At 41.7% G+C, this 9,702-nt stretch overlaps 1 protein-coding gene across 3 annotated transcripts in view; it reads right to left on the bottom strand.

The window, feature by feature from the left end:
* Positions 1-1,116: 1,116 nt before the first annotated feature.
* The window catches only part of dnmbp (dynamin binding protein), a 55,361-nt gene continuing 46,775 nt past the window's right edge, over positions 1,117-9,702 (bottom strand). For 2 of the 3 annotated variants that reach the window (XM_054767931.1, XM_054767932.1), the window contains 8 exons: positions 8,413-8,543; positions 8,227-8,331; positions 8,018-8,146; positions 4,658-4,993; positions 4,391-4,588; positions 4,087-4,285; positions 3,474-4,018; positions 1,117-1,867 (listed from right to left, as the gene is read on the bottom strand). In XM_054767931.1, the coding sequence (XP_054623906.1) occupies positions 1,682-1,867; positions 3,474-4,018; positions 4,087-4,285; positions 4,391-4,588; positions 4,658-4,993; positions 8,018-8,146; positions 8,227-8,331; positions 8,413-8,543 (1,829 nt within the window). In that variant the 3' untranslated portion in view covers positions 1,117-1,681. The remainder of the gene's footprint in view (positions 1,868-3,473; positions 4,019-4,086; positions 4,286-4,390; positions 4,589-4,657; positions 4,994-8,017; positions 8,147-8,226; positions 8,332-8,412; positions 8,544-9,702) is intronic. The other variant, XM_054767933.1, reaches the window with a different exon arrangement.

Here is a 9,702-nt window from a genome sequence, read left to right as displayed (position 1 = left end):
AGACTGGATTCTAAATAAATGGCACATGTGCCCAGAGAGGGCCGCACGGTGGCCTAGTGGTTATGGGAGAACATGCAAACTCCACACAGAAATGCCCAACAGAGATTCGAACCCAGATCTTCCCGATCTCCAGACTGTGTGGCCAGCATGCTAACCACTAGACCACCGTGTGGCCGTTTCCGTAACACGAGTCTCAAAATATCTAAAATAATATACAATGAATAAATGATAAAATAAATGAATTTGCATCCGATTGGGGATGCACCCTAAAAAATTAACACGAGAAATTATCCACAAAGACAAATAAAAATAACTTAATGTACAAAGAATAAACCAAAGTAATAATCAATGTAATCACGTGCAAAATGTTAATTCTTGCAATTTTTCAGTTGGTCTCAAAATTGTGATCAGGAGTGTTTCTTTTAAAAAAGGACGCACATCAGATATATACCGTACACGCATGATAGTCGAGTGCGTCACCAAGTGTCCCTTCTTACCACTGAGCAACATGTGAAACAAAAAAAGAATGATTTCTTGGCCATTGAGACACTAAAGGTCACCAAGTCTCCTTGGACGCTCAGGATGCTCACGCTCATTAGAAGCAGGAGTCCTGCTGTAGATAGCATTAAGCACAGTCATCCGAGAGTGATGGAAAAGTAAACTAAAATGAGCTTTTTAGCGTCTTTTTTGTCCTCGATTGATGTCAGTATTTAACCAGGCATATCCATTATGTCGCCATCTCCTTGTGTGGTTAAGCTTACGTTAGATTTAGACTTTACTTTCACCATGGCCGACTGACTTGAAGTTTCTCACGCACCTGTACAAAAAAAACCCGCTGGAACTTTTGGGTGTTTTGTCAAATCACCCCAAAATTCGGTACACACGTGTTGAAAATTTGAGCAAGATTGGTTCATCGAGCAAATCGTCTTTAGGACTGAGCGACTAATTGTCCATCAGTCACTCAGCATTTGTATCATGATTGTAAACCTTTTGAAGATATGTGTATTACATGTATGCTACGATGGCTTCCAAAGCATTTTGAGTGCTTTTTCATGGGCTAGAGATTTGATTTTTTAGTGGTTCCATTCCCATGAAAATAAAGTGAATGCTAAATAAATGGAAAAAAAAGTATTTCTCATCAGCTGTGCTGTAGTTTTAATCAAACGTGATGACTGTACAATGGGCGCCATAGCAAATATTCCATATACAGCATTACATACAGTATGTACAGTACCTGCAGGTTTGCCTTGTTTTTCCCAGGTTTTCATTTCACAGTGTCACTCCAGGTTAAAAAAACAACACACGCACATATATATATTTATATGTATATATACAGATATATATACATATATCTATATATATGTGTGTGTATATATATGTAGGCCACTATCAAAATAAAAGTAAAGGAGTGTCATCAAGCAAGCACTATCAAGCAATCAATCTGATTTGAATTCATCCATCTCATTCACACCTCAAACAACTAAGTGCCTGCCCGCCTCACACTTCATACTCAATTCATTGTCCTTTTTGCTTCACTGGGTTTCAATAGAAACACAGGACTGGTCCAAGTAAAAACAATGTAAACAGAATCTATAATTGTGGCATAAAACGCACTCGATGAGCAAAAGGTTTGTTCCATGTGCTCGTCACCTCAAGGGTGGCAGTATGGGATTCACACCGCTCAAGTGTACTCCGATTTCCGAATGTAGTTCGAAGGCACGTAGCCTCTCCTGCCTTCCGCCTCGCCCAGCCACCATTCGCCGTTACCGTTCATGTCCTGGAACTCCAGTATGCGCAGCCGCTGGTTGGCCGAAATGCTCAGTTCATTAGCGCAGCGAGCGCTGAAGGAGTAGAGGGCAAAGTAGATCTGAAAAGCACAACAAGAGGGCAACAATTGCAGGGTTAGTTTCTATTCCTTGTTCACGTTTTGGTCGCTTCATTATGGCACAACAAGCTAAGGTTGCTGCGGCTAACATAAAGCTTGCTACACTTAGCTCATTTTTATTTACTTGTGTTTCTTGTCAATCCAAACACTTTCTCATTACGAAATGTGGCTATTTAGATGCAAACGGGCACAGTTAGGGCATAACCAGGTAGCGCAGTGTAGCATGCACCGCTAATGAGCAGCTATTAGCTAATTTTGCCATGTTTCTTGTCAAAAAACAAAACATCAATATTATAACTTTTCTTAGGATTACAATTAAAAACGTTACATTTTTAAATGCTGATTGCTATAAAAGCAAAAGCAATCTGGCACTTAGTGGCTGGCTAGCTAGCTAGCACAATGTAGCATATGCTGCTCGTAAGCAGGTTGAAACCCACAAAAACAAAAGTAGAATAACGATTTCCAGTAACATTTAATTAACGTTTAACGACCTTTAACGATATTTAATGGTCCATTTGCATCATTTGTTCATGACTATAGCCGCACAAGCTAAAGTTGCTATAGCTAACAGATTAGCTCATTAGTCATTGTGAATTTTGCCAAGTTTATTTTCATTCAAAAAACAGAACATCAATATTACAAAACTTTCTTATAATTACAATTAGATAAATATGGGATTTTTTTAGATGCTAATTCCTAAGCAACAGGCACAGCTAGCTAATGTAGCATGAGCCACGGGTGAGCTGCATTCACCAAGATGAAACGCACAAAACCAAAAAACAAAATCTCAATATTATAAACTTTCTTATAATTACAATTACAAATATATGGGACTGTTTTAGATGCTAATTGCTAGGCAGCCAGATGCAAACAGGCACAGTTAGTGACTAGCTACTTAGCACAATATAGCATACGCTGCTCATAAGCATACGCCAGGTTGAAACCCACAAATATATAAGTACTAATAATAATCATTTCTAGTAAGTAAACTTTAATGGTCCGTTTGCGTCATTTGTTCATCTATCAGAACCTTGACTATAGCAGCACAAGCTAAAATTTCTATAGCTACCAGGTTAGCTCACGATGAATCGCAAATTTCTTTTCATTCAAAAAACAGAACATCAATACTAGAACCTTTCCTTTAATTATAATTAGAATTTAGATGCTAATTGTTCCGCAACCAAATGCAAACAGGAACAGTTAGCAGCTAGCTACTTAGCACAATGTAGCATGAGCCACTGGTGAGCTGCATTCACCAAGCTGAGATGCACAAAACCAAAGGAATGAAGGCAATTTCTAGAAAACTGACCAAAAATAATCGGTTAGCATTGCTTAGTCATGTTTATTTTCCCTCAAAATACAAAAAGGTCAACGCTTTGTAATTTTTTCCAAGTACAATTCTTTTTGAAATCTGTTGCTAATTAGCTGCTAAATGCTGCACAACTAACCTGAAACAGGCAGAGTTAGGAGCTAGCTAGTTGAGTGAGTGAGCATTCTCCAGGTGTCCAATTGTATCTTTTTTTATATTAATGCCATTGTTTTGTTGTTATTAAGGCATTTGTGATCGTAAACATGAAATAAATCTCACCTGATGTCCGTCTAAATCGCTGTCCTGCTCCGATTCGGGCTCGCTACAGTCGTCTTGAGAGTAGGACTTCTTGCCATTCCTCCACTGGTATGAGTTGTCGTCTTGGTCGACGTGTCGCTGCAAGCGGCTGTTTCTGTGTGAGGAATAAGAGTCCGTCTCCAACTGTTCGCTCGTACTGGCGTGACTGATGTCATTTGAGTCCCCGTGGCGGGCCGAGCGCTGGTAGGGAGGCTCTGGGTTTCTGTGACGGTGCGAGGGATTTCGCGGCGAGGAGTTCACAGAGTCAGCGTGAGGCACTCGGGAAGGCGTGGAATCCAGCGACGGGTGTGGCGACGAATGGCTCTGGGGCTGCATCGTGGAGAAGCTGACGGCCGCTGTCTCCTGGTTAAAGGTCAGCGTGCTGTTGCTGTTCTGTCGTGAGAAGACGGGCGAGGAGCCGCCGTAGCCCGACTCGTTGGATGACTGGCTTTCGATGGACACGTCCGAATGGCTTCTACGCGGGTTGTAGGCTTTGAGGAAGGAGCTGTACACGAAGCCCTTAGTGACTGCAAGGAAAGAGCACGGTTCAACATGACAACTCCTTTTCGTATCACGTCTTTGAGGAGCTACCTACCTCCGTTGTCGATCAACCAGCGATTGTGGCTCCCCATGGGGTCTTGCTGCTTGATCACGCCCACAAGGTCCCCCTCCAGGATGGACACATCCAGATCCTGGGCTGCATTGAAGTTTCTCTCGGCCTGGAAGAGTTTCTCGTGGCTGAAGCGAGCCATCAGCCCGGCACGGTGTTCATCGGTCTGCAAGATGTAGTTGGGCTGGACGGATGAAGATAAAGACATCGGGTTAGACTGGGACTGATGACTCCATACCAAAGGAGTTTAAAATGCCATTTAAGAGAAAGTGAGGATGGGAGAACTAACAGGTCCTTGGAGTTGCTTCTTTGAGCTCTGCTTCTCCAGGGTTTTCTTCTCAAAGGGCTTTTTGGCGGTGGTGGTGGTGGCGGTTGGGGGCAGGTTTTCAGGGCAGAAGCTGAAACTCTGCAGGAGTTGTAGCACACGACCGTACTCTTCCTGGAACTGCGCGACCAAGTTGCCCTCAGTGCCGGCTTTGCGGGAAAACTAGAGGAAAATCAAAGAAAGTCGTCAAAAAGAAGTTTCAAGCAAACCTGAAGGCAAAGATGCACTCACGACTTGAAGGAGAGGCTTCAGCTCCCCGAGAGTAGTCTTCATGAAGTCCTTCTGGGCCTGAGCGAAGGCCTTCACGCAACCGGTGAACAACTCCTCTGCGGCGATGTGGAACTTGGGTAGCTCGTCCAGAAGTTGGGCGTTGAGCGCCTCGTAGTTGCTGCGCGCCACCTGCAGCTCGTCCTGAACCCGTCGGTCCTTGAGGCGGTCGGCACGTTCCTTGCAGTTGTCATAGTCTAGCAGCTTGTCGAAGCGCTTCTGGATGAGTTTGTGGGGCCCGGCGAACATGAGGAGCAACTGGGTGAGCGGGTTGATGACCAATGAATCAGTGCGCTCCTTCTGTTCAAGCAAAAAAAGACAATGCTTTCAGGGCTAATCCCAATCTATCCCATCGTAAGTAGGGTTGGCCATCGAGTATCTCGCATCCAGGGGAACCAGGACTAACATACGGATTCCACCAGGATCGTTCAAACCTTTTAATTTCCATTTCTAGCTTCAATGCCCAGTCCGCCAACCTGAAGAAATAGCCGCAAACACCAAGAAAGAAGAAGCGGTTACAGTGTTTGGCTTAACTTCATAAAAAACAGGGCATCAGTTGCAACACAATGATCTCATGCAAAGCAGGGTGCACGACCAACATGATTAAGCACCTCCAGATTCAGGGTGTAGATACAGCGCCCCATCTTTAACGCGCTATGACTTCCTCTAGGCAGTCAGAATCGCATAAGTCAAACAATAAATGACGTCTGTCTCATGCCAGTGTTACAGATTCAGGATGCCCGCTGATGTCACAGATGTTCGGTGTTCAGAACTGCAGGATACAAGTTTATTCACGTACATGTACTGTATATATTCATGTACGGTATGTCAGAGCGCCTCTCTTAGCAAAAAGAGACCTTCTCAAACCACACAACACACTTCCGGACTTCAAAATAAGAGCAATGTGCACTAAATCCTGTTTACTTGTGCTAACAAAATAAGGGTGTCATAAAAGTAGCTTACACCAACATTGAGGCAGCAAAGTATACTCGTGCTCAACATGCATAGCTCACAGACAAACCTTTCACAGGTTTTGATATTGTGCACATAAGTACATGTTTAACTGCCTGCTGCATCTAACACCCACTGACACATAAAAAACAGCATACAGTATGTGGAAATGTTTTCTAGGCTGTCAAAGTTAAAGCGTTAAAGGAAACTTTCATTAACGGCACTATTTTTTTTTGTAATTTGAAGTTAATGTGTGTACATCCTGTTTGAGCCTCAGCCCACACCGTAGTTTGAGGAAACGCAGAGGTTAAAGTGGAGCCACAAGCGGGTACAAATATTGAGCAGAAATGGACAAAGAAAAGGGTATTTTGAAGGATAAGTTTAGCTTCAAAGCCCTGGCAGATGTTATTTGGATCTACTGTCGCTCTGAGTTAAGTTGTCACAAAGTACGTCGACTGCCAGGGAGAAGTGAGAAGGCACATTGACACATTTATACAGTGGTACCTTGGCATACGAGTGTCCCAACTCACGAGGGTTACGGTGGTGTGAAAAAGTATTTGCCCCCTTCCTGATTTCTTATTTTTTGTCACACTTTCTGATCATCAAACAAAACTAAATATTAGTCAATGACAACACAACTTAACGCAAAATACAGTTTTTATATGAAACTTTTTATTATTAAAGGAGGAACAAAATCTAAGCCTCCATGGCCCTGCGTGGAAAAAGTGATTGCCCCCCTGTTAAAACATAACTGAGATTAATTGAGATCTATCAGGCTGGAAAAGATTATAAAGTCATTTCCAAAGCTTTGGGACTCCAGCGAAGCACAGTGAGAGCCATTATCCACAAATGGCAAAAACATGGAACAGTGGGGAACCTTCCCAGAAGTGGCCGGCCTACCAAAATGACTCCAAGAGCGCAGCGACGAATCATCCAAGCAGCGTGGAAGAAAGTTAGAAGGACCGTCACACAAAGTGGGACACGCAGCCGCTCGCATTAAACATGCAAAAACTGTGGGATTTGTAACAGTATATTATTTTTTGAATAAAATAATGGTCCATATTTCCAAATATTATATATCCCTTTACATCAAATTTGACTTGTACTTATTGTACTTATTTACAAATGTATTTATTTCTTAACCATTGCGTCTGAACGTTTCCCATGGCCAGGTGGTCGGAGACCCCCGCCTTACAGCATGCTTGGGGATATGATGTGCTCTTTTACACATTTGAAAGTACTGTAAGAATGCCACTTTTATAAAATTGGCTTCTTTCTTTTTTTCTATATTTCAACCCGTGTATCTAGATTTGTATTGAATCGTTTACCACAGAGATTTAAATCTCTACTTATTCCATTCCATTCCATTCCATTTTCCTCCGCTTATCCGGGTCCGGGTCGCGGGGGCAGCAGTCTCAGTAGGGAAGCCCAGACTTCCCGGTCCCCCATCTCTACTTATTGTACATTAAAAAAAACCCTTCTGTGATTAATTGTGATTAATTATGAGTTAACTATGTACAAAATGTGATTAGTCACCATTAAATATTTTAATCAATTGACAGCCCCAGTTTTTTCATGAACTTTTTAGAAGTGAACATCATTTGTGAAAGTGTACTCCTGTGAAAAATTCATAGTAAAGTTGATACAAAGTTCATATCATATCATATCATATCATATCATATCATATCATATCATATCATTCATAAATAACAATTTATGGGGACGTTGAGACATTTTATCCAAAAAGAACTCTAGTTTGAGCCCTCATTTGAACCTGCCAACTTTCATGACCCTGCCTCTTAAAAGCATCGGAATCGAGAATTGTTCGGAATCTGAATCATTCAAACTCAAACGATGCCCAACCCTAACCGTAAGACTTTGGGATGTACGTATTTTTCCATGAGTCAACTCAGTGAGCAACCATGACTCTCGCTGACTAATTTTTGTTATCTTCCTTCGTCACTATTGTATAATAGCAATTAAAAAGAGACGAAGAGTGTTATTAGGAGCTAGAACTAATGTGTTACACAAGTCAATTTTATTGCAAACTTTGATCCGAAATCATAGAAAGGTGTGCTGTGTGCTAGTCATATACACGCAGGAGATAATGTACTAAAGGCCGATCAATCACAGCCCTTCCAGTACGTGTCTGCACGACACGAGGTTACATTTACAGCTAAGGGTTTGGAGAGGGAGGCATTGTGTACGCCGTCACCTTGACGCATATGCATAAACCAGGCTTTACTGCAGTGGCTCATTTGACAGCTGCAAAACAGACTGCTCAGGGCTGTTTAGAAAGGGTTGTAAGTGTGTTGTAACTCACGATCCTTCAAAGAATTTTTAATTTGTCTACTATTTAAAATGTCTACTTACAAATTCGGTGAACTGTTTGTCGCTGATGCAGCGATGAGCTCTCTGGAAGCGCTCGGGGTCGGGGATGCTACGCTCTGTGTAGATGTCACAGAAGCTGATGGCTGCCAGCACTTTGACGGAGGCCGATTCCTGCAGATGATTCAAGTCCATCAGCACTTTAACAACCACCTGCAGGGTTCTAGAGAGCCACATCAAAATAAATAAAATACCCTGATATGTTGCAGGTACAAGGAAATATCCCGAATGAATGATTTGATGAGTCTCTCTTGCAGCCGGAACCTCTTTTCAGCCTCATCGAACGCCCCGTCCTTAATCTGAAAGGTCACGGATGGCGTAAAATCCAAGCACTATTCAAACCGAACAGTGATTTGAACACGTTGGAACATAGAATGTACCTGTGGGGAAATTCCTGTCAGGTGCTTGAGGTGGCTGCTGACACGATTGGACTTCTTGATGATGGAGTGCATGCTCAACTTAGAGATCTTGTCAATGAATGTGTCCTCGTCACCTTTTCTGTACTTCACCACTGTGGACAGCAGAGGGAGACAAAATTCAGACCACTGATTTTTTGTTCAGTTTTTATGTTCACTAGTTACTTGCTACTTTCTGTCAGAAACTGTTTCAGATAACCTGGATTTAGCTTTATCGTCATTATCATGTCAGTCTTCATATAATAATCAGGAAATTAACCAATATTTCCCAAATATTATTTTTAATGGTATGGGAGAATGTTCTGAACTCCTGTTTCTATGTACCAAGCAGTCTTTGCTAATGTAGCACCAAAAGCAAGTCCCAAAAGCTAACGTCATGTTAGTTTGTATTTTTCCACATGCTAATCTCAAATAATAATTAGTCAAATTTAAAGTAAATACATTTTAAAAATGTCATGAAATAACAATACAGTCAAATACAAAAATACAGCAAAGACAATAAAAAATGCAATAAAAAACGAAATACAATAAAAGAAAAAATCAACTACAATAAAATTAAATAAAAAAAATTAAATACAAAACGTAGTCAAATGAAAATCAACTCAAATAATACACAGTCAAACCTGTCTTAGCGGCCACCTTTATAGAACGGCAACCTGCCTATAGCAGCCACTGAAAATCCCCCGCAGCAAATTTACATGGTATAGACCCTGTGTATAGCAGTCACCTGTCCAACGCGGCCAGCGACCACCCATTTTGTCTCCCTTGGTCAATATATGATCGCATATAGCGGCCAAATTACCGACTCGATGAGTAGAAGCTTCATGCACGAAAAAGTTTCATTTTTCAATCAATGAAGCCGTCGTGTGTAGACTTTAATTACTGAGTCCTAGCTCAGTCACAATCATTCACAAGATCCACACAAACTGTCAGTTGTTCCACATAAAAAAGCCGTCTTCTTTTGAGCTTGCTATTTCCTGGTCAAACATGTAACTTTAAGAGCATTTGCACCAAAACATTATCGCAAAGTAGGCTGGGAACAGGACGTGCTCCCAGCGACGCTACAATAAAAAAAAACATACTCTAGCATGCATGCGGCAGCGGGAGCAAAACTGAGTTCGGTTGTACTTAATTGAAGTATTTTAGAATGTACTCACATTATTTTTCATCAATCCTCATCCACAAATCCATCAAAGTCCTCATCTTCTGTATTCGACACAAAAAAAGCCATCTTCTTTTCCGTTCGCTACTAGT

The sequence above is a fragment of the Dunckerocampus dactyliophorus genome, chromosome 2 (assembly GCF_027744805.1).
Source record: "Dunckerocampus dactyliophorus isolate RoL2022-P2 chromosome 2, RoL_Ddac_1.1, whole genome shotgun sequence".
Taxonomy (NCBI): Eukaryota; Metazoa; Chordata; class Actinopteri; order Syngnathiformes; family Syngnathidae; genus Dunckerocampus; species Dunckerocampus dactyliophorus.
The sequence above is the reverse complement of the archived record's forward strand: the minus strand, read 5'-3'. Positions and strand labels throughout refer to the sequence as shown.